Source organism: Raphanus sativus, chromosome 1 (assembly GCF_000801105.2).
Source record: "Raphanus sativus cultivar WK10039 chromosome 1, ASM80110v3, whole genome shotgun sequence".
NCBI classification, from domain to species: Eukaryota; Viridiplantae; Streptophyta; class Magnoliopsida; order Brassicales; family Brassicaceae; genus Raphanus; species Raphanus sativus.
Window position 1 is genome coordinate 17,492,912 of NC_079511.1, and position 27,288 is coordinate 17,520,199.

The 27,288-nt window shown below is 33.9% G+C and overlaps 2 protein-coding genes and 1 long non-coding RNA gene across 3 annotated transcripts; 2 read left to right on the forward strand and 1 right to left on the reverse strand.

Annotated features, from left to right (window-relative positions):
* The first annotated feature begins 8,813 nt into the window (after positions 1-8,813).
* On the forward strand, positions 8,814-10,911 carry LOC130497206 (uncharacterized). The gene is made up of 6 exons (XM_056990133.1): positions 8,814-9,017; positions 9,061-9,471; positions 9,623-10,091; positions 10,163-10,494; positions 10,607-10,783; positions 10,879-10,911. Exons 1-6 carry the CDS (start codon positions 8,814-8,816, stop codon positions 10,909-10,911), a joined length of 1,626 nt encoding a protein of 541 aa, XP_056846113.1.
* A 6,347-nt stretch (positions 10,912-17,258) lies between these two features.
* LOC108814784 (uncharacterized) lies at positions 17,259-18,689 on the reverse strand. The gene is made up of 2 exons (XR_001943702.2): positions 18,320-18,689; positions 17,259-17,486 (listed from the first exon to the last, which is right to left on the reverse strand). It is a non-coding gene; the product is annotated as an uncharacterized LOC108814784 (long non-coding RNA).
* Positions 18,690-23,089: 4,400 nt separating this feature from the next.
* Positions 23,090-26,633, forward strand: LOC108815526 (lysine-specific demethylase JMJ29-like). Its single transcript, XM_056990134.1, has 10 exons — positions 23,090-23,202; positions 23,282-23,384; positions 23,507-23,636; positions 23,724-23,787; positions 23,873-25,079; positions 25,165-25,237; positions 25,322-25,407; positions 25,583-25,702; positions 25,947-26,038; positions 26,198-26,633. The coding sequence occupies exons 1-10, from the start codon at positions 23,090-23,092 to the stop codon at positions 26,631-26,633; spliced, it is 2,424 nt and encodes an 807-aa protein (XP_056846114.1).
* The last annotated feature ends 655 nt before the right edge of the window (positions 26,634-27,288 follow it).

Sequence of the window (27,288 nt, forward strand, 5' to 3'; positions counted from 1 at the left end):
GAAGATATCCCCACTTCTATCCAGTTGATTCCAGATTAGCATGTTCGGACATATGCCATTATCTTCATGATTCTTATCAAAACCAGGATGAACCACGATCTAAGAAGCTTTATTTGGAACCACTATTTCAGTGGAGAATAACCAGAAAGTTAAATAAATCTCATAGGAGTTGTGAGTAAGAAGATATCCCACTTTCTATCCAGAATGATTCCAGATTAGCCTGTTCGGACATAGGCAATATCTTCAATGATTCTATCAAACCAGGATGAACCACGATCTAAGAAGCTTTTTGGAACCACTAATCAGTGGAGAATAACCAGGAAGTTGAATAAATCTCATAGGTGTTGTGACAAGAAGATATCCCACTTCATTCAGATGATCCAGATTAGCTGTTCGGACATATGGCAATTATCTTCATGATTCTTATCAAACCAGGATGAACCAATAATAAGACTGATTGGGAACCACTAATCAGTGGAGAATAACCAGGAAGTTGAATAAATCTCAAGAAGTTGTGAGTAAGAAATATCCACTTTTATCCAGATGATCCAGATTAGCCTGTTCGGACATATGGCAATTATCTTTCATGATTCTAATCAAACCAGGATGAACCAATATGAAGAAGCTTGATTGGAACCACTAATCAGTGAGAAAAACCAGGAAGTTGAATAAATCTCATAGGAGTGTGAGTCAGAAGATATCCCACTTCTATCCAGATGATTCCAGATAGCCTGTTCGGACATATGGCAATATCTTCATGATTCTTATCAAAAACAGGATGAACCACGATCAAGAAGTTTATTTGGAACCACTAATCAGTGGAGAATAACCAGGAAGTGAATAAATCTCAAAGAGTGTGAGTAAGAAGATATCCCACTTCTATCCAGTGACCAGATTAGCCTGTTCGGACATATGGCAATATCTTCATGATTCTTATCAAACCAGGATGAACCACGATCTAAGAAGCTTTATTTGGAACCACTAATCAGTGGAGAATAACCAGGAAGTTGAATAAAACTCATAAGTTTGTGAGCAAGAAGATATCCCACCTTCTATCCAGATGATTCCAGATTAGCCTGTTCGGACATATGCCATATCTTCATGATTCTTATCAAACCAGGATGAACCACGATCTATAGAAGCTTTATTTGGAACCACTAATCAGTGGAGAATAACCAGGAAGTTGAATAAATCTCATAGGAGTTGTGAGTAAGAAGATATCCCACTTCTATCCAGATGATTCCAGATTACCTGTTCGGACATATGGCAATATCTTCATGATTCTTATCAAACCAGGATGAACCACGATCTAAGAAGCTTGATTTGGAACCACTAATCAGTGGAGAATAACCAGGAAGTTGAATAAATCTCATAAGTTGTGAGTAAGAAGATATCCCACTTTATCCAGATGATTCCAGATTAGCCTGTTCGAACATATGCCATTATCTTCATGATTCTTATCAAACCAGGATGAACCACGATCTAAGAAGCTTTATTTGGAACCACTAATCAGTGGAGAATAACAAGGAAGTTGAATAAATCTCATAGGAGTTGTGAGTAAGAGAAGATATCCCACTTTCTATCCATGATTCCAGATTAGCCGTTTTTGGACATATGGCAATATCTTCATGATTCTTATCAAACCAGGATGAACCACGATCTAAGAAGCTTTATTTGAACCACTAATCAGTGGAGAATAACCAGGAAGTTGAATAAATCTCATAAGTGTTGTGAGCAAGAAGATATCCCACCCTATCCAGATGATTCCAGATTAGCCTGTTCGGACATATGCCATTATCTTCATGATTCTTTATCAACCAGGATGAACCACGATCTAAGAAGCTTTATTTGGAACCACTAATCAGTGGAGAATAACCAGGAAGTTGAATAAATCTCATAGGAGTTGTGAGTAAGAAGATATCCCACTTTTATCCAGATGATTCCAGATTAGCCTGTTCGGACATATGGCAATATCTTCATGATTCTTATCAAACCAGGATGACCACGATCTAAGAAGCTTATTGGAACCACTAATCAGTGGAGAATAACCAGGAAGTTGAATAAATCTCATAAGTGTTGTGAGCAAGAAGATATCCCACCTTCTATCCAGATGATTCCAGATTAGCCTGTTCGACATATGCCATATCTTCATGATTCTTATCAAACCAGGATGAACCACGATCTAAGAAGCTTTATTTGGAACCACTAATCAGTGGAGAATAACCAGGAAGTTGAATAAATCTCATAGGAGTTGTGAGTAGAAGATATCCCACTTTCTATCCAGATGATTCCAGATTAGCCTGTTCGGACATATGGCAATATCTTCATGATTCTTATCAAACCAGGATGAACCACGATCTAAGAAGCTTTATTTGGAACCACTAATCAGTGGAGAATAACCAGGAAGTTGAATAAATCTCATAGGAGTTGTGAGTAAGAAGATATCCCATTTCTATCCAGATGATCCAGATTAGCCTGTTCGGACATAATGCAATATCTTCATGATTCTTATCAAACCAGGATGAACCAATATCTAAGAAGCTTGATTGGAACCACTAATCAGTGGAGAATAACCAGGAAGTTGAATAAATCTCATAGGAGTTGTGAGTAAGAAGATATCCCACTTTCTATCCAGATGATTCCAGATTAGCCTGTTCGGACATATGGCAATATCTTCATGATTCTTATCAAACCAGGATGAACCACGATCTAAGAAGCTTTATTGGAACCACTAATCAGTGGAGAATAACCAGGAAGTTGAATAAATCTCATAAGTGTTGTGAGCAAGAAGATATCCCACTTTCTATCCAGATGATTCCAGATTAGCCTGTTCGGACATATGCCAATTATCTTCATGATTCTTATCAAACCAGGATGAACCACGATCTAAGAAGCTTTGATTTGGAACCACTAATCAGTGGAGAATAACCAGGAAGTTGAATAAATCTCATAGGAGTTGTGAGTAAGAAGATATCCCACTTTCTATCCAGATGATTCCAGATTAGCCTGTTCGGACATATGCCATTATCTTCATGATTCTTATCAAACCAGGATGAACCACGATCTAAGAAGCTTTATTTGGAACCACTAATCAGTGGAGAATAACCAGGAAGTTGAATAAATCTCATAAGGAGTTGTGAGTAAGAAGATATCCCACTTCTATCCAGATGATTCCAGATTAGCCTGTTCGGACATATGGCAATATCTTCATGATTCTTATCAAACCAGGATGAACCACGATCTAAGAAGCTTTATTTGGAACCACTAATCAGTGGAGAATAACCAGGAAGTTGAATAAATCTCATAAGTGTTGTGAGCAAGAAGATATCCCACTTTCTATCCAGATGATTCCAGATTAGCCTGTTCGGACATATGCCAATTATCTTCATGATTCTTATCAAACCAGGATGAACCAATATAAGAAGCTTGATTGGAACCACTAATCAGTGGAGAATAACCAGGAAGTTGAATAAATCTCATAGGAGTGTGTTAAGAAGATATCCCACTTTCTATCCAGATGATTCCAGATTAGCCTGTTCGGACATATGGCAATATCTTCATGATTCTTATCAAACCAGGATGAACCAATATAAGAAGCTTGATTGGAACCACTAATCAGTGGAGAATAACCAGGAAGTTGAATAAATCTCATAGGAGTTGTGAGTAAGAAAATATCCCACTTTCTATCCAGATGATTCCAGATTAGCCTGTTCGGACATATGGCAATATCTTCATGATTCTTATCAAACCAGGATGAAACCGATCTAAGAAGCTTTATTTGGAACCACTAATCAGTGGAGAATAACCAGGAAGTTGAATAAATCTCATAGGAGTTGTGAGTAAGAAGATATCCCACTTCTATCCAGATGATTCCAGATTAGCCTGTTCGGACATATGCCAATATCTTCATGATTCTTATCAAACCAGGATGAACCACGATCTAAGAAGCTTTATTTGGAACCACTAATCAGTGGAGAATAACCAGGAAGTTGAATAAATCTCATAAGTGTTGTGAGCAAGAAGATATCCCACCTTCTATCCAGATGATTCCAGATTAGCCTGTTCGGACATATGCCATTATCATGATTCTTATCAAACCAGGATGAACCACGATCTAAGAAGCTTTATTTGGAACCACTAATCAGTGGAGAATAACCAGGAAGTTGAATAAATCTCATAGGAGTTGTGAGTAAGAAGATATCCCACTTTCTATCCAGATGATTCCAGATTAGCCTGTTCGGACATATGGCAATATCTTCATGATTCTTATCAAACCAGGATGAACCCACGATCTAAGAAGCTTTATTTGGAACCACTAATCAGTGGAGAATAACCAGGAAGTTGAATAAATCTCATAGGTGTTGTGAGCAAGAAGATATCCCACCTTCTATCCAGATGATTCCAGATTAGCCTGTTCGGACATATGCCATTATCATGATTCTTATCAAACCAGGATGAACCACGATCTAAGAAGCTTTATTTGGAACCACTAATCAGTGGAGAATAACCAGGAAGTTGAATAAATCTCATAGGAGTTGTGAGTAAGAAGATATCCCACTTTCTATCCAGATGATTCCAGATTAGCCTGTTCGGACATATGGCAATATCTTCATGATTCTTATCAAACCAGGATGAACCACGATCTAAGAAGCTTTATTTGGAACCACTAATCAGTGGAGAATAACCAGGAAGTTGAATAAATCTCATAGGAGTTGTGAGTAAGAAGATATCCCACTTTCTATCCAGATGATTCCAGATTAGCCTGTTCGGACATATGGCAATATCTTCATGATTCTTATCAAACCAGGATGAACCACGATCTAAGAAGCTTTATTTGGAACCACTAATCAGTGGAGAATAACCAGGAAGTTGAATAAATCTCATAGGAGTTGTGAGTAAGAAGATATCCCACTTTCTATCCAGATGATTCCAGATTAGCCTGTTCGGACATATGGCAATATCTTCATGATTCTTATCAAACCAGGATGAACCACGATCTAAGAAGCTTTATTTGGAACCACTAATCAGTGGAGAATAACCAGGAAGTTGAATAAATCTCATAAGAGTTGTGAGCAAGAAGATATCCCACTTTCTATCCAGATGATTCCAGATTAGCCTGTTCGGACATATGCCATTATCTTCATGATTCTTATCAAACCAGGATGAACCAATAATAAGAAGCTTTATTTGGAACCACTAATCAGTGGAGAATAACCAGGAAGTTGAATAAATCTCATAGGAGTTGTGAGTAAGAAGATATCCCACTTTCTATCCAGATGATTCCAGATTAGCCTGTTCGGACATATGGCATTATCTTCATGATTCTTATCAAACCAGGATGAACCAATATATAAGAAGCTTTATTTGGAACCACTAATCAGTGGAGAATAACCAGGAAGTTGAATAAATCTCATAGGAGTTGTGAGTAAGAAGATATCCCACTTTCTATCCAGATGATTCCAGATTAGCCTGTTCGGACATATGGCAATATCTTCATGATTCTTATCAAACCAGGATGAACCACGATCTAAGAAGCTTTATTTGGAACCACTAATCAGTGGAGAATAACCAGGAAGTTGAATAAATCTCATAAGTGTTGTGAGTAAGAAGATATCCCACCTTCTATCCAGATGATTCCAGATTAGCCTGTTCGGACATATGCCATTATCTTCATGATTCTTATCAAACCAGGATGAACCAACGATCTAAGAAGCTTTATTGGGAACCACTAATCAGTGGAGAATAACCAGGAAGTTGAATAAATCTCATAGGAGTTGTGAGGAAGAAGATATCCCACTTTCTACCCAGATGATTCCAGATTAGCCTGTTCGGACATACGGCAATTATCTTCATGATTCTTATCAAACCAGGATGAACCAATATCTAAGAAGCTTGATTGGGAACCACTAATCAGTGGAGAATAACCAGGAAGTTGAATAAATCTCATAGGAGTTGTGAGTAAGAAGATATCCCACTTTCTATCCAGGTGATTCCAGATTAGCCTGTTCGGACATATGGCAATATCTTCATGATTCTTATCAAAACAGGATGAACCACGATCTAAGAAGCTTTATTTGGAACCACTAATCAGTGGAGAATAACCAGGAAGTTGAATAAATCTCATAAGTGTTGTGAGCAAGAAGATATCCCACCTTCTTTCCAGATGATTCCAGATTAGCCTGTTCGGACATATGCCATTATCTTCATGATTCTTATCAAACCAGGATGAACCACGATCTAAGAAGCTTTATTTGGAACCACTATTCAGTGGAGAATAACCAGGAAGTTAAATAAATCTCATAGGAGTTGTGAGTAAGAAAATATCCCACTTTCTATCCAGATGATTCCAGATTATCATGGTCGGACATATGGCAATATCTTCATGATTCTTATCAAACCAGGATTTACCACGATCTAAGAAACTTTATTTGGAACCAATAATCAGTGGAGAATAACCAGGAAGTTGAATAAATCTCATAAGTGTTGTGAGCAAGAAGATATCCCACCTTCTATCCAGATGATTCCAGATTAGCCTGTTCGGACATATGCCATTATATTCATGATTCTTATCAAACCAGGATGAACCACGATCTAAGAAGCTTTATTTGGAACCACTAATCAGTGGAGAATAACCAGGAAGTTGAATAAATCTCATAGGAGTTGTGAGTAAGATGATATCCCACTTTCTATCCAGGTGATTCCAGATTAGCCTGTTCGGACATATGGCAATATCTTCATGATTCTTATCAAACCAGGATGAACCACGATCTAAGAAGCTTTATTTGGAACCACTAATCAGTGGAGAATAACCAGGAAGTTGAATAAAACTCATAGGAGTTGTGAGTAAGAAGATATCCCACTTTCTATCCAGGTGATTCCAAATTAGCCTCTTTGGACATATGGCAATATTTTCATGATTCTTATCAAACCAGGATGAACCACGATGTAAGAAGCTTGATTGGGAACCACTTATCAGTGGAGAATAACCAGGAAGTTGAACAAATCTCATAGGAGTTCTGAGGAAGAAGATATCCCACTTTCTATCCATGTGATTCCAGATTAGCCTGTTTGGACATATGGCAATATCTTCATGATTCTTATCAAACCAGGATGAACCACGATCTAAGAAGCTCTATTTGGAACCAATAATCAGTGGAGAATAACCCGGAAGTTGAATAAATCTCATAAGTGTTGTGAGCAAGAAGATATCTCACCTTCTATCCAGATGATTCTAGATTAGCCTGTTCGGACATATGCCATTATCTTCATGATTCTTATCAAACCAGGATGAACCAATATGTAAGAAGCTTGATTAGGAACCACTAATCAGTGGAGAATAACCAGGAAGTTTAATAAATCTCATAGGAGTTGTGAGTGATATACCATGGATTTCACCCGTTTTTAACCATGGTATACTAGTGTTTTACTATATATTTAATCTGTTTTCTAGCCTTTTAGGTGTTTTCAGGTTCAGGAGCATTTTGTGAGAAAGTGATATTTTTGGAGCATTTTGAAGTACAAGAGATTATACACCCGAGTTGACCATTCGAGACTAAGTCGGAAGTCAACATTGCGATTACAATCGATCGATACTCATCCTGAGTTGTCGATCGATGTAGCTGAGAAGATCCGCGTACTAGAAGATTATAATCGATCGATACACATTCAGTGTTGTCGATCGATATCGAGGACGAAATGGTTTAGCCGACTACTTCACCAAGACTTCACCAAATTACGAGATTGCCCCTGACGAGTTTTTAACCTAATGGAAATGCTTAAATACTCATGCAAAGTCTTTTTGACGGAAAGTTTTGAAACCCTTTGAAGCTTGAAGCTTTTCACAACCAAAGCAGAGAGTGTGAGAGAGAGACTAGAGTTTTATTTGTTTGAGAGAGATTGGAGAGATTTCTCATCTCCTTTTGTATTTCTACTTTATTCTGTCTATGCAATTCTTTCATCTATCTATTGTTATGAATTGCTTAGCTATGTCTGAGTAGTCTACTTGTTAGATCTAGGGTTTAAATAGGTTTGTGGGATTAGCCCCAAACTATAATTGCTAAGTTGTGATACTCATCAAATGGATTGTACCCTATAGAGTAGCTAACTAGAACATAGATCACTAGGATCTTAGATTATCTTGAATTATCCATTTGAGTGATGCTTGTTTCCCGTTGAGAAGAACGACAGCTCCTCCTTGAGACCTTGCGGTCATATTCGGTTCGCGCCTAGGCAGATCTAGAAGCCGTCGATCGATACCCTACTGGTAAATCGATCGGCGCCGCGAAAGGTGTATCGCTCGATATCTCAAAAGGATATCGACCGACTCTTTTTCTGTGTCATCATCCGAAAGGTGTGGCCAGAGATCTAGATATTTTAACCAGTGATTCATTCACATATGTTAAGCGGCTTAGATCTATAGTATCATGCAAGCAACTTATTAAAACATTTATAGAGATTATAATCTCCATTCCTGAATAGAAACCCTATGTCTAGCACTCTTTATCCCATTTAAACAACCCTTCATATTGTTAGTTAGAGCAACTGCCTTGCTCATTTTAGGATTTGTTATTTTCATTTCTATCATATAAACCAACCTTGCCTAGGATTGATTAGTAGATTTTATTTAATTGGTTCCCTAGCTCCTCGTGATTCGATCCCTAAGTACTACAGCTGTACCTCTTATTTGAGAGAGTAAGCTCTACTGGAGAACTCTCAGTTTGGCAAAGTTCTGAAAATGAAGAGCCACTCTTCTCTCGGGAGCTTTTGTCCACCATCTACTGTCGCGGCAGCTTGTCACCCTGAAGGAATACGAAATGTGGTGGCTCTTTGCGGCGAAGCCAATACGCTACGGTATTGAAGAGTTTGCTCTTGTAACTGGTCTCCTGTGTGGTGATGAAGAATCGAGTGGAAAAACAGGTGGTTGGAACACGAGGAAGAAGGGCAAGAGCAATCGCAAGAGGAAAGCTGAAGACGAAAGTGGACCCGTTTGGAAAGAGTTATTTGGGAAGCCGTCTAAGGTTACAGTGGATTCGATTCTGGACAAACTTTTGATGTGGGAAGAAATACAAACCAGAGATTCGACTGAAGCTGGCTCTTCTTCTACTCGTTGAAGGCATATTGTGCGTGACGAGTTCTGAAAGCCTTGTCCGACCTGACGTGGTGGAGAAGGTTGGGGATGTGGAAGGGTTTTTGAGACATCCGTGGGGTAGAGAATCTTTTCTACTGACCGTTCAATCGGCGAAGGCGAGGACTGCTGTTGAGTACGCAGAAGAGACTATAGACATACAAGGATTTGTCCATGCAATGGTACTAGTGACGGTTTGTTGTTGCCCTGAAATCATTTTACCTGAAGGCGAGGATGATCCTCCGTTGGCTGCCGATTTACCCATCGAAGGCCTCGTAGAGATTGTAGCTTCGATGCAATTGGGAATCAACCTCAAGTTTTCCCAGAAATTGGACAAGAAAGGGAAGGTACAAACTCGTAAATAGTATAGATGGTAGTGGATATATATAGGAACTTGAAATTATTTATTACAAAAGTACGCATAATGCCATTTTCCTAGTTCGCTTCGATATAATACAATTTTGTACACTGTGTCGTCCTCATATGTGGTTGTTGCAGGTTAAGGTGCGGTCACTTCTATGCTATGGACTTGAATGGCCTCGTTTGACTATTGCTGAGGAGGTTAAGGATCCTGCTGTGGATTGCATGGTTCAGTTAATAGTCAAACATTTTCAGTTTGAATTTAACACCTGGCGTGGCGGCGTGAAGTATGAGGATTTGAAAGGTAGGAAGCGGAAACGTGACTGTAAGGAGGAATATGAGGAAAGATCAGAGAAGCTGTTTGCGCGGTTTGTTGAGAATGTGAAAGATCATTTCATTAAAATTGTTGGGGAGATTAGGGATGAAATTGGTACTCTTGAGGCGGAGATTCAGTCCCTTGTGAGGGATGAAGTAAGTGAAATTAGGGCGGAGATGCGGTCCCTTTTTGAAGCTATGTGGACGAAGTACCCCGGGGAGAAGGGACACGCCGAGGGTGGAGGTGATAGTGGAGAGGCTGACGGGAGCGTCCGGGAAAGCAAAAGTGAAGGTTAGTAGGTCTGACTAATATATTTTTCCCGTTTTCATGCTCTACAATGAAGCTTATGACTTCCATATCAGATTCGGGAGAAGACGGCCCTGGACAAGAAGAACAAGAAGACAGACCTCGACAAGAAGACAGCCCTCGACAAGAAGACGGCCCTGGACAAGAAGAACAAGAAGACAGCCCTCGACAAGAAGACAGCCCTCGACAAGAAGAACAACAAAAACATCAGCAAGAAGAAAACCTTCAACAAGCTCAGCAGAAACAAAATGACGACTGGAAATTTGAAAAAGTTGCATCTAAACAGGACGTTTTATCTCAAGATGAAAAGGATAAGATTAATGAAAAAATCGAAGATTTGACGTCCAGCGGCATTGACATTCGATGTATTCTAGGCCAGCTACACGTGGTATTTTACATAACTTATTTTTCTTCTTCAGTTCAATATCTATTTTAGATCTTTATTTCAGTATTTATTTGGGATTTTCAGTTAGTTATGTATTTGGATCTTTATTTTACAGTTTTTGTGGCCCAGCAGCGAGTGGCAGCAACCAGATTTGGAGCAACTGTTCGGAGGAGACAAGCAGCAGATAAGAAAGATTTACCGCAAGGCAGTGCTTCATATTCATCCAGACAAACATGATTGTGCTTCTGCAAAACAAAAATACTGGGCAACACAGATATTTAAAATTGTTCAGGTTAGTATAAACATATCCACAGTAAATCCTATTTATAAAACACAAGAGATGTACATCTTTAAAAAAATCTTATTGATTTCATTCAAAATTTTCAGGGGAAATGGGAGGAGTACGACAAAAAAAATTGAATTTGGATGATGCTGAACTGTATCTTTTCATTTGAATATTTCCATGAGAGATTCTCGATTCTCAATTTTTTTTGAATTGAATGTTAAATTGAATTCAAAAAGAAAAGACCTTTACAATCTAGTGTTTATAACTATGAGAAGCTAAACAAAATTTGAAAGATCAAACAAATCAAAAATGAAGAAACAAAAAATCTTTTCTTCAAGCTTCCCCCATCTTCTCTTCCTTCCAACTACTCTTATCTCACGCTAAACCACTTAGCCATACCTCCTTCATACTCCTTATCCCCTTTCCTTCTAATCACTGTGAATTTGTCTCTCATCTCTTTATCAACCCTGTGAGTAATGAGACCTGCAGGGTTTGGTTTCTCACCATGTCTTCGCCTGTTTCTTTCCATCCAAATCGCATGAATCACAGATTGGAATAGGTGTCTTGCAATGTAGAGACTTACTCTGTCCCAAGTGGAATCATTTGATAGCAAAGCAATGAGATTATCCCAATCAAATTGAGATTCTCGATTCTCAATTTGTCAGTTCTATACGAGTTTCTGTTACAAACTTTGTCTTTGTTGTCTTGATTTCGGAAAATACAAGTCTTTGTTTGTTAAGACTTGCAGCCGTAGTGGCGGAGCTAACCACTGTATTTACTGGGGTCAATATATCTATTGGTCTAAAAGAATTTGGGTTCAAACTGATTTTTAGCAAATATTAGGGGGGTCAATAAGCTAATTCTACAACATTTTGTTAATTTTTCTTGCAAAATTACAACCAAAATTTTGTTTTCTGAAAATTCATAGCCCTTCAATGTACCTCCGTCACTGTATATGGGTTTATGTTAAAAACTTATTATGTTATGTTAAAACTTATGTTTTATGCTATGTTAAACTTATGTTATCTATTATGTTAAAGCTTTTCAAATTATTTTTAATAAATTAGCTAGAAACATTCATTTCAAAATTTCTAATCTATTATATTGATACCATGATTAACTTCATTTTCACATATAATAATACATATAAATATTCTAACAAACATGTATATGTATAAATAGTAACAACAGTTTAAGGTTATCTATTTTAAAATATTTTTAGTTATAATGAATAAGTTATTTCTATTGTATCGTGTAACTCTTTAATTTTTTTTAAAGAAAAAACAATTTATTTCATGAAACAAATATATAAATCAGACATGAATAACTTTATTTATCTTATTGTTTATAACACCATTGAATTCAGTCGACCATAGTTTTCAAAAATTATTTTACGTTTTATTAAATTTAAATAAACATTAAGAGAAACTAAATAATTTTATTTTAAAATAAATTATAAAATAAATAGCTAAAACTGTAGTGAAAAACTAATGAAAGTAAATGCTGTTTTAGTTAAAATAAACTAAACATTTAAAAGTATAATTATTGTTGCAAGTTTATTTACTCGCCCGCCCGTAGGGCGGGTTTACTCTAGTGTTTATATAAAGGTGATTGTTTCTAAATCATTCATATACTAAAAAACAACTAGACTTTTAATGGTCTAATCTACTTTATTAAAAGAGAAGAAGTATAAATAAATCTACCTATGAAAGGTTATTTGGACCCTTTCCTTTAACTTATTATGTTTTGGTCTTCCCTTAAATTTCTCTAACAATCAAAACAATAAATACATGATATATTTTTGGAAATGTCGTTGGTTTATTTTCAATATTACATTTTCTGCCATTATCATTTCTTTATTCATCTAAAAATTATAAATATATTTTTGGTATAGAAATGTCAATCAAACATATGTATCTCACTAACAACACGTAAATGTGCAATATTCAAAGAATATTATTCGATTATGCTCCTTATATTTGTAACATAATTATTGACCGATTGAGCATATATTCATATTTTAATCACTTTTTCGATCATGATTTTAAACTTTTAAATAAAAGAATATATATATATATATATATATATATATATATATATTATGCGATAAAAAATTATTGGCCTTCTTATGTGTGTTTATACTATATAATATTAAAATTTCAAATTATTGGCCTTCTTACGTTTTATAGTATATCATTTAACCATTTCTCAATCTATAAATGACACTTCATGTATGTTAATAAACCATCATACTCTCTCCGTTTCGAATTAGATGTCGTTTTAGAGCAAAAATTTTGTTTCAAAATAAATGCCGTTTTATGATTTCAATGCAAAATTTATTGACTTTTTATTCTAATATATTTTTCTACTGATATATTACAATGCACATGTTGTATAACATCATATAGCAAAAGGAATCAAATGTAAACATAGATTAGCTATGAATCAAATCATTTCTTTAAATGATGCTTCTATTTCCATGAAACCAGCCATTGAGATTCAAAAGATCTCTACATTATGAATCTCTCTTGACTTATCGACATAACATACCAAATATTCTACATTTAAATATCTTATCAACAGACTAACAAACTAATACTTCAAAATATATACACATAGGATATTTACTTAAATAAATCCAAACCTCAAACTGAATCATAACTATATAGTATCAAAACAAAAGGTGTTGTTGTGTGTCAATAAAACCAATTAAAAGGATTTATAATTTCTCTATTGCATTTAAAACTAACATTAATTCTATGTGAAATATTAAAAATATGCCATTATAGTTTCATAGGATATATACATTCTTATACGATAATTATACCTTCCACTACCCTATTTAATCAATTTTTAAAAATATTATTGTTTTTTCTGGATTTTGCTGGGTTAAGCGGTATCCATTCACGGGTTAAAGACATAATATGAATTTTACCTGATTTTTTATTAATAGGTTTTCGTTAAACCAAATTTTCTCGAAACATATCAGTTGGTAGAACCTTTGATATAATGTTATATGAAGAACATAAGCCAGTCCAGTTTATATACGATGATCGGGTCTACTGGTTCGACCGCAGGTCTGGTTTGAATATATAAAATATTGTATATCGTAATTTGTCTTATAACGACATATGTAACCCCATTAATAAGAGTTAAATAATTTGTAAGAATATAATACTTTCTTCGTACCATTTAAATGAAGATGCATTATTAGTCCGCAGCATTTAATTTCGATTCGGGTATTTTGGTTTTATAAATTTAGGAACTGTTTAGGTATTTCCAAAGTTTGGTTGAGTTTCAGTTTGGTTATTTTTGGTTCGGTTCAGTAGTAGAGTTGGAAAGCAGCTAATATGCAAAAAAGTTGGGTCAAATTGAGTTCCGGTTCAATTATGGCATTCCGAGTAATTACAGATTTATAATTATAGAAAAAGATATCAGATAATTTGGGATTTTCAATTTAAATATCAGGTAATTCGAGTTATCCAGAAAAAAAATATTTGATAATTCAGATGATTTTTAATATTTTGAATAAAAATATTCAGTCATTCGGTTTATATATATTATTTTTAGGATATTTGTTATTTAGACACTAGATATAATTAACTTATGGATAGTTTGTATTTTAAAAATTGATGTATCTATTTGGTTTAAGGTTTTGTTTCGATTTTTTAGTTTCAAAATATATAATTTGATCGGTTATTTATGAAATTTAGTTCAGTTTTATTTTGATTTGGTACAGTCCAGTTCTCGATTTTAGATATGTGTTCCCAAACCTATACACTATCTTATATAACTTTTAAAAAATATTTAATTTCGAGAAAACCCGCGTTTTTCAAACGCGGGTCAAAATCTAGTTGTTTTTTATTATATAAATGTACATAATATAGGACATGTAGTAGTACTTCAATATAATAATAGTATAGGAAATGTACTAAACGTCTAATTGTTTTTATTATATGAATGTACATAGTATAGGACATGTAGTAGTACTTCAATATAATAATAGTATAGGACATGTACTATATGAGTTAAATAGTAAAGGACATGTACTAAATGATTGAATGATTAAATGGAGATAGCATTTTAAAAATGCTATCTTTATTTTCTAATAGATTGAATGATTAATAAATTTGGAGATAACATTTTAAAAATAAAAAACATTAATTTGGTTATTTTTTTAATTTTTGGGTATAATTTTTGTTAATGCATGTAACAAAAGTCTTAACATACATTTTCCGTAAATATATGTATATTATATGATCTTAAAGTATGTGTAACTCCAATATAAATATTTTAAATAAAATTAGAGAAGTAAACTATAAATTTAAGGTAAACAACACAAACAGAATCATCTCCAAGCTTATGCTAGAGCTCCAAATTACAAACTTTTTCAACACAGATTCTGAAAAAACTATACACCCATTTTTGTTTTAAGCGCATCTTACTCGGGTTTCCAGCAATAATTTCACAAATTTGAGTCAAAATGTACAATAAAAGAGAAATCAAACAACTTTCTAACCATCACAAACCTAAAGTTCAAATCTTTCTAATCTAAACCCAAAAAGGTACAATTTTGTAGGTCTTAAATGTCTTCACAGATCTTAAGTGATAATTGTTTTACATGATTTGAAAATAAAAACAAGTAGAACCCTGGATTCGAACTCGGGTTGCTTGGGTGAAATGATAACGTATTTAACAACTGGGGTAAAGGCGTTTTCAATATAGTTCCAAACACATTTAACTTTATTTGGTACTCACTGAATATAAAAAGTTCTCTAAAACATAAAAGATCTTTAAAGTTACAAAATTTTGAAAAATAAAGATTTTGTAAAAAACAAATTGAACTTAGAAATATTTTTTTCTTTAAAAAATGAAAACATTTCCAAAAAAATCATTTATTTAAAATTAAATTTAAAATTGAAAAAATAAAGATTTTTTTATAAAACTAATTTTGAAATTAAAATAATTATTTTTTCTTTAAAAAAAATCTGCCAAAATATTCAATGTTTGGGCCAGCCGAGAAGACAGACAGCACACTTGTTAAAATTAAATTAAAAAAAAAACTAAATTTGAAACTAAAATAATTCTTTATCATATTAAAAAAATCTTCCAAAATTTTCAAATTTTTTAAAAATTTAATTTTTAGCTGATAATTGTAACTTAAGTTTTTGCATTTTCTTACTTTTTTTAAATTTTGGATTTTATATTTAAAAGAAAATTTTGGAAGATTTTTGATTTTTTTAAAGAAAGAAAAAGTTTATTTTTAATTTCAAAATTAAATTTACAAGAAATAATTATTTTTTAGTTTTTTGGAAATTTAACGATTTTTCAAAAGTTTTTAGAGAATTTTTTGAGTTTATGAGAAATTATGGTTATGTTTTGTTTTATTTCAATCATCCACGTCTTTTGATCAATAAAAAGAAATTTGTATCTAATCTTTTAAAAAGTATCTCTAGCCCAGTGGCATAACTCCCTTCTGTTAAGTCCAAGATTGTGTGGGTTCGAATCCAACCAATAACAATTTTAAAATTTTGTCTTAAACAAAAGAACTGAATGAAACGACGTATGTTTCACTTTTCAAATTATTTTTAATAAATTAGCTAGAAACATTCATTTCAAAATTTCTAATCTATTATATTGATACTATGATTAACTTCATTTTCACATATAATAATACATATAAATATACTATGATTAACTTCATTTTCACATATAATAATACATATAAATATTCCAACAAACATGTATATGTATAAATAGTAACAACAGTTTCAGATTATCTATTTTAAAATATTTTTAGTTATAATGAATAAGTTATATCTATTGTATCGTGTAACTCTTTAATTTTTTAAAAGAAAAAACAATTTATTTCATGAAACAAATATATAAATCAGACATGAATAACTTTATTTATCTTATTGTTTATAACACCATTGAATTAAGTCGACCATAGTTTTCAAAAATTATTTTACTTTTTATTAAATTTAAATAAACATTAAGAGAAACTAAATAATTTTATTTTAAAATGAATTATAAAATAAATAGCTAAAACTGTAGTGAAAAACTAATGAAAGTAAATGTTGTTTTAGTTAAAATAGACTAAACATTTAAAAGTACAATTATTGTTGCAAGTTTATTTACTCGCCCGCCTGTAGGGCGGGTTTACTCTAGTGTTTATATAAAGGTGATTGTTTCTAAATTATGTCAAAATGGGTAAACCAACTCAAACCAAACCATATCCATTTAAAACCAGTCTTCTATTAGTAATGGTTCAACCCAAACCATTTACCTAATGGTTTGGTTTGGTCTCTAACTCATTTAGATTAGTGAGTTATTGGTTTAAATGAGTTTGACTCATTATTATTGAGTTATTATTGCCTAATAATACCATAAACTAATATTTTTTATTTAAATTTTTATTTTTTTTGTTTCTGTAATTTATAAATCAAAATCATAAAATTTAATACAATGGAAAACAATGTATAAAAAGCATGTTTCACAATTTTTTTTTCATATTCTCAGCAGTTTCATACAATAAAAAACTAAAGGCATTGAAACATGAAGTGTCTAAACATGAAGTACCAAATTGTCTAAGCATTAAAACAGTAATTCAAGAGATAAGTATTGTAAGATTAACTACAGTAATTTGAGAATCAAGAGGCTGAGGCATGTCTTCGTACTCTCATGTTCACCTCTTCCTTACAAGTACCTGAAACATGAAGATAACATGAAGTGAGCTCAGAGTGAATCATTACAAACCAAGCAGAGTCCAACAGTCAAAACTATATAACCATCTCCTAAAGTGCAGTCAAGACTTAGATCTTCGTCCATAGTTATACACAAGTATCGCCGATGGTTCATAGTTATATAGTTAGTCTTGTGAAAGCTCAAAAAAAACTGAAGCTATGAACCATTACAAACCAAGCAAAATCTATCTACAAGCTCAAGCTCTTCCTAAGCATATCAAGAGAGCACACAAAAAGAAGACTTATCAATATCATTCAGAAATACACACAGACTAATCAGAATACACACAGAAAAAGATTATGAAAGTGGATACAATCTCATATTCACATATCGACAGGATCCAACATGGAAGAGTGTTATATCTCAGAAGTAAACCTCAAATACGAATGACAAACCAACACCAATGGAACATCTGAGATGATCAAACTGGTGGTAAGCCATTCTAATACATAATAACTACTGCTCTTTTGTGCTTACAAACCAATACGAGAACCCAAATCGTATACAGAACTAATATTTTATGAACTACGAACTTATATACAGGCATGTCAAAGAATACTTGCCCAGAAACTAATGAATGTATACTTATTCTACAGAAAGACAGTTAATCAACTTCATTTGAACCATTTGAAAGACATAACGAAAGGATTCCTAACAAAATACTCACAAGCTTTCTCTGAAAAACCCACAACGAAACAAAACGAAATACACATAACTCAAAAACTCAAAAGCTCTTGAAGAGAATCAAAGCTTTCTCTGAAAACCCATAACGAAAAACGGCGAAGAGAGAGAGACCTGATGGTGATGAGATGGTGGTGGTGAGAGGAGAGCTTCGGATGATGAGTTGAGATAGTGGTGGTGAGGGGAGAGCTTCGGTTCGTCGGAGATTTGCTGCCGAGGAGGGAGATCGAGAAGTTCGCCGGTGAGGGTCGATGCCGAGGAGGGGAGATCGAGAAGTTCGCCGGTGAGGGTCGATGCCGAGGAGGGAGATCGAGAGCTTCTGTAGGAGATGAAGTGATCTGAGATTGGGGAAAAAATTAGGTCTCGTGAAATAGACAAGAGGATAATACGATTACTTAAAAAAAATGGTTTGGACTGGATAAACCATAAACCTATTTTAATCCAAACCAATATTAACCCAGCTCATTAAATTCACTAACCCACAAAAACCATTTATCCATTTATATCCAAATTATTAAACCATCAAAACGATGGATTTGTTTGGTTTTGGGTGAATCCATTAATTTTACCCATTTTGACATGTATACGTACATTCATATAATAAAGAACAACCAGACTTTTAATGGTCTAACTGTTTTTTATTATATAAATGTACATAGTATAGGACATGTAATAGTACTTCAATATAATAATAGTATAGGACATGTACTAAACGTCTAATTGTTTTTTATTATATGAATGTACATAGTATAGGACATGTAGTAGTACTTCAATATAATAATAGTATAGGACATGTACTATATGATTTAAATAGTAAAGGACATGTACTAAATGATTGAATGATTAAATGGAGATAGCATTTTAAAAATACTATCTTTATTTTCTAATAGATTGAATGATTAATAAATTTGGAGATAACATTTTAAAAATAAAAAACATTAATTTGGTTATTGTTTTAATTTTTGGGTATAATTTTTGTTAATGCACGTAACAAAAGTCTTAACATACATTTTCCGTAAATATATGTATATTATATGATCTTAAAGTATGTGTAACTCCAATATAAATATTTTAAATAAAATTAGAGAAGTAAACTATAAATTTAAGGTAAACAACACAAACAGAATCATCTCCAAGCTTATGCTAGAGCTCCAAATTACAAACTTTTTCAACACAGATTCTGAAGAAATTATACACCCATTTTCGTTTTAAGCGCCTCTTACTCGGGTTTCCAGCAATAATTTCACAAATTTGAGTCAAAATGTACGATAAAAGAGAAATCAAACAACTTTCTAACCATCACAAACCTAAAGTTCAAATCTTTATAATCTAAACCCAAAAAGGTACAATTTTTTAGGTCTTAAATGTCTTCACAGATCTTAAGTGATAATTGTTTTACATGATTTGAAAATAAAAACAAGTAGAACCCTCGAACTCGGGTTGCTTGGGTGAAATGATAATGTATTTAACAACTGGGGTAAAGGCGTTTTCAATATAGTTCCAAACACATTTAACTTTATTTGGTACTCACTGAATATAAAAAGTTCTCTAAAACATATCAAAGTTATACTTTGTATTATTTCATTCTTCTATTTTATATGTTTTTATATGTGAGTGTATATTATTGCATAGATTTCGAAAATCTTATGGCTATAAGAAAAACCGATATAACACCACATAATTGTTTTGGTATAAATTCAAAATCCAAATGCGGCAAATACAATTGGATACGTTTTTAAAATTGTTTTTTCTTACACAATGTTTTCGTTCATGGTTTGTTTTAATGTTTTTAGTTTTTGATTCCTTTTACTCTTTTCTACTTAAAAGCCAAAATCTCCTTTTTCTTTTGCACGTATTACTTCTGTAAATGGCAGTAAGGGTGACTTATCTGTCAACTTTTCCACTATCGCCCCCAAAAAACCGAAGGGCCTCCCCTCTGCCCAATTTCACTACCTACGTTCCAATCTTCGCATCCTTCGATTCACTTCAGAGTCTGTTCATTATTATACCGATTATATTTCCATATCAATATATTAATTACTCTTTTTGAATACAGATCAATTAGCTCTATTTATTCAAGTGCAAAAATTAATGACCATCGTCTCATGATGGTATGGTCGATCTTTGAGACAATCGCATGTCAAGGACTTTAACGTACCATCGACTCATGCTGAAATAACCGAACCCGAATTCCCGTTTATAATTTGTACCTTCATATAATAAAGAACAATTAGACGTTTATAATTTGTCCAGTGCCAAAAATCTGTACCTTAATATCACATTTATATTGGGCTATTATTTTTCCGGATCTAGCCCACTGCCCATATTAGATATCTCTTAGATCATTCTAATTCTCATATTTTTTTTCTTTGGACTTTTGAGTCCAAGTTCAAATAATGTTTTTCAACCATTCTTAATATTTTGTATAGTGAAGAAAAATTAAACACACAATTTTTTTCTATTTTTTCTTTTCCTAATATAATTTAAGCATTCATGAAAAATATGATTTTTCATTGAAAGTATAAATCTTTATTAAAAGTATATTATTTTTATTAAAAATTAACCACATAATAAAATTAATTCATCAGAGTTATACATTCTTAATTCATTAAAATGAAGTTTAAATTTTTAAACATAAATATTCATTTTAAATGAAACACGACAATAGTAATTTTTAACAATTACTATTACAACAAATGGTTTAACCGTTAACCGGGTTATGGTTTCAGTAGTTTAAATTTGTTGGGTTTTTTTTTTTCACAAACTCAAATTGGATTTATCTTTTATCATTGGATTTACCGGTTCTACCACGGGTCCAAGTCTGATTTCAAAACGCTGATCAAAACTATAAAACTATTTATATTGATTTTATATTTAAAATATTTAATTCAAAATTAAACCTAAAATACATATACAATATAGTTTTAAACGAACATAAAATACATATACCAGACATGTTATACAATATGATTATATAAAGTTTTTACCAATCATAAATCCGCATTTTGAAAGCATGAATCAAAATATGACATTTAATAAATATTTGTCAATTAAAAAGCAAAAGAAAAATAGATCTGTGCTTTGTAAACGCGAGTAAAATCTAGTTATGTATATTACACAAACACATGTAATTTTTGCAATACAAGAATATGTAATTTTTTTTAAACTATAATTTTTAAATTCAAATGATCATCTCACCCTGCGAAAGGCGTGTGTTACCTAGTTCAATTGTATTTGTTACATTTGGATTTAGAATACATATGAAAGCAAATTTTTAAATGTAAAATTTAAAGATTAAAAATGTTTCATTTTAGTTACTAATAGTGTATTTTAAGTTATTTTATAAAAAAAGTTTGATATATATCACAAATTTTGATTAAATTTAATGAATTTGGATATTTTGTGTTTTAAACCCGACCAGGACCCAAAATTGACTCAAAAATTACATGTATTTTATAGGTATTTTAATTATAGATCCGAACCGACCCGGACCTGAGAAGAACCCATCTAGACCCGAACTGAAAATTTACAAAGTACCTATTGGGTCCAAATGTTTAGGTTCCGAAAAACTCGGACCCGAAAGGAACTGATTCGAACCCGACCCGAAGGCCCGAATGTCCAGACCTACTTTACAGTTTTTGTTTTGGTTAACCGTTCGGTTTGTTGAACCGATCAGACCCAAATCGAGAACCAATAACATTTGAGATTTCTGTCGATCGGTTTTGTCTTGATAATCGAAGTGAAACCGAAATGACCAAATGTCGTTATTTTAAATATCATTTGAAAATAAGTTTAGAATTGAATATTTGAAGTACATATTTTTACTTTCTAGAACCAAAACCATGAACATGTAGGACCTAACTTTCCAAGGTTAGACTTCATAAATTATGCAGCAGACTTCATAAATTGGTTAAAAAAAATTGGTCAACAGAGTGCCCAGTTACGGCAACGAGTGATATTACGAATTATCTTTGAAACAAATCAACCACAAAGAGAAAGGACACAATTTTCAATGAAACAAGCAGAGGAGAAAGATATGAAACGTTTGGACAAGATGAAAGAATGGTGATGAGTGTATCCTATGAATGGTCTTTGTAGACCAAATCGAACCATAACCAATCTGAAATTGTATAATTTTATAAACGTCTTATAATTATAATTTTTTCGAAACCATAATAATTATAGATTGAATCATTCATTAATCTTCTTGTATATATTTAATTATTTAAAAAGTTTAATATAATTTTATCAATTTTATAATTTTATCAATTTATAAGGGTTTATAATATGCCATTAAATTATTTCAAGTCGAAACAACCGGGAACCAAAAAGAACAGACACGAACCGGCTCGAACAAGAATGAATGCCCTAGTCTACACATTTCAACTTCCGACAAATCGTGAGTTCATATCCGGATAATCAGTGTTCTTTGACTTTGAGTGTCGAACATAGGTTATGTGCTTCTGACCTGAAATCTGTTCTTTGAGATTTTGACTTGAGTGAATACTTGGATGTCGTTTTTGATTCTGGGTTCCCTTTTCTGTTTCTGAAGTCTGGTGGCTGAAACAAGACTAAAGACCTCGATTTCTGCCATCAGTGTTCGGTTGGAGATAAGGGCCCTTTTCTGTTTCTGAAGTCTGGTGGTTGAAGTACTTTGAGTGTCGAACATAGGTTATGTGCTTCTGACCTGAACTCTGTTCTTTGAGATTTTGACTTGAGTGAATACTTGGATGTCGTTTTTGATTCTGGGTTCCCTTTTCTGTTTCTGAAGTCTGGTGGCTGAAACAAGACTAAAGACCTCGATTTCTGCCATCCGTGTTTGGTTGGAGATAAGGGCCCTTTTCTGTTTCTGAAGTCTGGTGGCTGAAGTCTGGTGGCTGAAACATGACGAAAGACCTCGATTTCTGCCATCAGTGTTCGGTTGGAGATAAGGGAAAGCTTATCCTTTGCAAAGAATGTAAAAAGCTAATGTATTGTAAGCAATGTAAAAGGAAATGGTAAGTTTCTGTCTAAACTTTAAAATGCATTTTGCTAAAATATGTTTTGGTCTCCAACTCGATTTGTTGTTTTTTGCAGGTACCCACATCTATTTTATGAGAAGGGTGTTATTGAAAAATGTCCTTTTTGCCTCAAAATTTGTAACTGCAGGGAATGCTTGAAATTGAAGGATTTAATTGAGGTAAATGAGATTATTGTTAGCATCCATTTCAATATTTTAATTGCAGAAGATTTGGTTTTTGAGAGAACCCCAAGACGGTTTTTTTGTTTGTTAACATTATGTTTGTTTTTCTGTCTTAACAGGTATCAAAGTGGAAACCGGATTCTGAAAGATGCCATCATCTCAAGTACCTGATTGCATCGATGCTTCCGTTTGTAAATGAGATAATTGAAGCTCAGAAGCATGAGATTGAAGAGGAGGCAAAAATTCAAGGTATGAATTTTCCTCTAATAATTCTTGGTTCACGTTCCTTCTTAGGGACCTCTGCTAACATTTTATATATGTGACCTGATTCTATAGGAATACAGTCTTTTGAAGTTAAGGCAACTCTGACAGAAGCCCCCGTTAATCAACGCATGTACTGGTAAGCAACTTATGTTATCTAATATAAAGTTAGGATCTTTCATTTCAGTTTAGTTGATCTTACTACAGATCATCTTCTCTTGCAGTGATCTCTGCCAAACTTCAATTTTTGACTTGCACCGATCCTGCTCCTTTGAAAATTGCGAGTATGAACTTTGTTTAAACTGCTGTCAAGAGATCCGCAAAGAAAAGGAATATTTTCACGGTTCACATGCATCAGAATCGAGATCCACCTCCGCTCCGAAGGACAAAGATAATCCTAGCCAATCTATTAAGTGGCATGCTGATCATAACGGAATGATCTTTTTGGAACCTGATTGTGGTGAACATGTTATCACGGAGCTCACACAAATCTTACCGCTGACATTTATGTTAGACTTGAAACATAAAGCAGATACTATCATGAGGCCATACCAGAAAATTCCTAGATTGTTGAACTGTAGCTGTCTTGGTTTGGAAACTGATAAGAAGAGAAAAACAGCTTCGAGGAAGGAAACAAGTGACAACTACTTGTTCTCTCCTGAATCTTGCGATGTCTTAAAAGAAGAAGGGCTTCTGCATTTTCAAGAGCATTGGGCAAAAGGTGAACCAGTAATCGTGAGGAACACTCTCAAGAACACACCTGGTTTAAGTTGGGAGCCGGAAGTTATGCTGCGAGCTATAAGGGAGTACATGCAATCATCAGAAGTTGAAACGATTGATTGTTTATCTAATTTTCCAGAAAAAATTGACATAGATTCCTTCTTTGATGGTTACAAGAAAGGAAAAAGAGATAGAAGCTCATGGCCTAAGATGTTGAAGCTAAAAGACTGGCCTCCTAATGATAGTTTTGAGAATGCTTTGCCTCGTCACTACACTGAATTCATATCCGCATTACCTTTCCAAGAATATAGCAATCCAGTAACTGGAATTCTTAACATTGCAACAAAGCTTCCTGATAAACTTCTCAAACCAGATATGGGTCCCAAAAGTTACATTGCCTATGGGTTCCCAGATGAGCTTGGTAGAGGCGATTCTGTGACTAAGCTTCACTTGGATATGGCAGATGCTGTTAATATACTGACACATACTGTAAGTGAAGAAAAAAAGGGCAGTAATGGGAGGAAGAGGAAGAAGAGGAAAAAGAACCAAGAAGAGGAAGAAGAACCAAACGTGGAAAGCGAACAGAATCATCAAGAAATGGGAGGTGCTCTTTGGGACATATTTAGGAATGAAGATGTTTCTAAGTTAGAACAGTATATTAAAAAGCATTGCAGCGAATTTAGAGATGCATCTGGTCAACCAGTTATGGAGGTAATTACTCACCTGCTTGCAACAACCTTTTTGACTGAGATTTTACTTTCCTGGTACTGACATTTTATTCGATTTTCTTTTTCAGGTTTATAACCCGATACATGACCAATCATTCTATTTAACTGTAGAGCATAAAAAAAAACTCAAGAATGAATTTGGTAAGTAATCAAACAACTAGATGTTACTCTCTTTTCGACTGGATTGGGTTATATTAATGGATTTTATGTTGTCTGTTATTATAGGGATTAAGCCATGGACATTTGTGCAAAATCTAGGAGAAGCGGTGTTTATTCCTGCGGGTTGTCCTCATCAAGTTCGGAATCTAAAGGTAAAACTTTCGGGTTGGATATGTATAGGATTTGTCGATAGGGTTGGGTGACCTGACCTGAAATGCAGAGCTCTAAGTAAAACTGAATAGTTTCTGATCTTCCACCTTTTACCATCATCGTACCATTGTTCTGTAGTGGAAACTCTAATCAAAAACTGTGTTTCTGTATGAACAGTCGTGCACCAAAATTGCAGTTGACTTTGTGTCACCAGAGAACATCCGTAAGTGTCTGTCTCTGACCAAAGAGTTTCGCCGACTTCCGGTGGGCCACTCATCCAGAGTTGACAAAGTTGAGGTCAGTCTTTGTTGATTGATGCCGTGTGTAGGTTAGCCATACCAATGGCACATTGGTTCAACTAGAAGAACTAGTATAGCTCGTAGAAATATGTACTTTGATAGGGCATAGTTTCTCTCTTCTAAATGATGTAGCAAATTTTTGAGTTTGTTTGACTGCTTAGATAATCATCTTCTTTATTGTTGCTCTTTTCTTTATATATTCATTCACTTGCCTCACCATTTTAAACCTTTCATGGTAAAAGATAAAGAAGATGCTCATCTACGCACTTTCGGAAGTATTGAATGAACTAGAAACAATACGAGGAGAGACTATTACGGGAGAGCAGACACAGAAGTATTATTGTTACAGCCGCCGAAAAAAGAAGTGAGTTTGGTGTTTCATGTTTTTTTTCCTTTTTGGTATAACTCATGATACACTTCCTTTTTGTCTGCACGTTTTCTTTGTGGCTAAGAGTTATGATTTGTCTTGTTTTGGTTTTTTCATGGCTAACAGATCGTTGACTAAAACAAATATGGAATTGGGATTTCCCTCGAGATTATACTCACTTGGTTGCGAGCCGGAGTGTGAAAAAAGCCTCAACTACCATAGCAAGATTGCATTACTAGGAGAAGTGGAAAAGGCTGTTGGAGAAGTAGTGTGGAGCCGCATTTGTAATTCGCCTTTGGGGGTAATTGCACGGTTTGCTAAAAATGATTTCAACTGGTCGTCTAAGATTGTCAAAATGCTGCTTGGGAAGCAACTTGTCTGCAACAAAAAATACGAGATTTGGTGCTTGTTCGGGAGTACAACAGCTCGTTTTTCTCTATCAGAGTTCGAAAACATAACAGGTCTAAACTGTGCACCTTTACCAGATAAGAATGATAAGGAAATAGATGTGGGGGAAGGTGTGCATAAAAACTTGTGGAAAGAGATGAGAGTCAGAGTATAAGAGAACCCAAGTACGTTCGATCTGATGAATGTGGTTGAGAAAGTTGCAACTTGGTCAGATGAAGACAAAACTCGCTATGCGTATTTGTGTATTTTAGCTATTGTCATCAAGGGCCGCAATCACAAGACAAAACTACGTAAACGAGCTCGTATGGTATTCGATTTGCCCAAGTTTGAGGGTTATCCATGGGGCAGATTGGCTTTCAAGACTCTGATTAAATCAGTCAAGAAGGCAAATTTGGAGGGAGACTCAATCACAGTACATGGCTTCATACAGGTACTGCAAATATGGATCTACAATCTTTTCCCTAATTTCGGAAAACAGTTTGGTGATCCATCAGCTAACATAAGTCGTCCTCTTCTGAAGTTCAAGGGTAAAAAATGGTACGGGAGAAGAAATATCGATCAGATCTTAATTAATGATGAGGTATATGGAGTGATACTTATGTTACCTGTTTGGGTTAATTCAATTTGTTTTTACCGTGAGAGATGTTGATTTCACTTTTGTTTTCCTACATCTTTGTAGGTAAACATTCAGAATGCTTTCATCAAGTCAGAGCCAATTGTTTGGGATGATGATTGTGAGGATAATAAAATTGACTCTCTTGTGCAAGCCATATGCAAAGAAGGAGGTCTGAGAGCTGTTACTTGGGTGG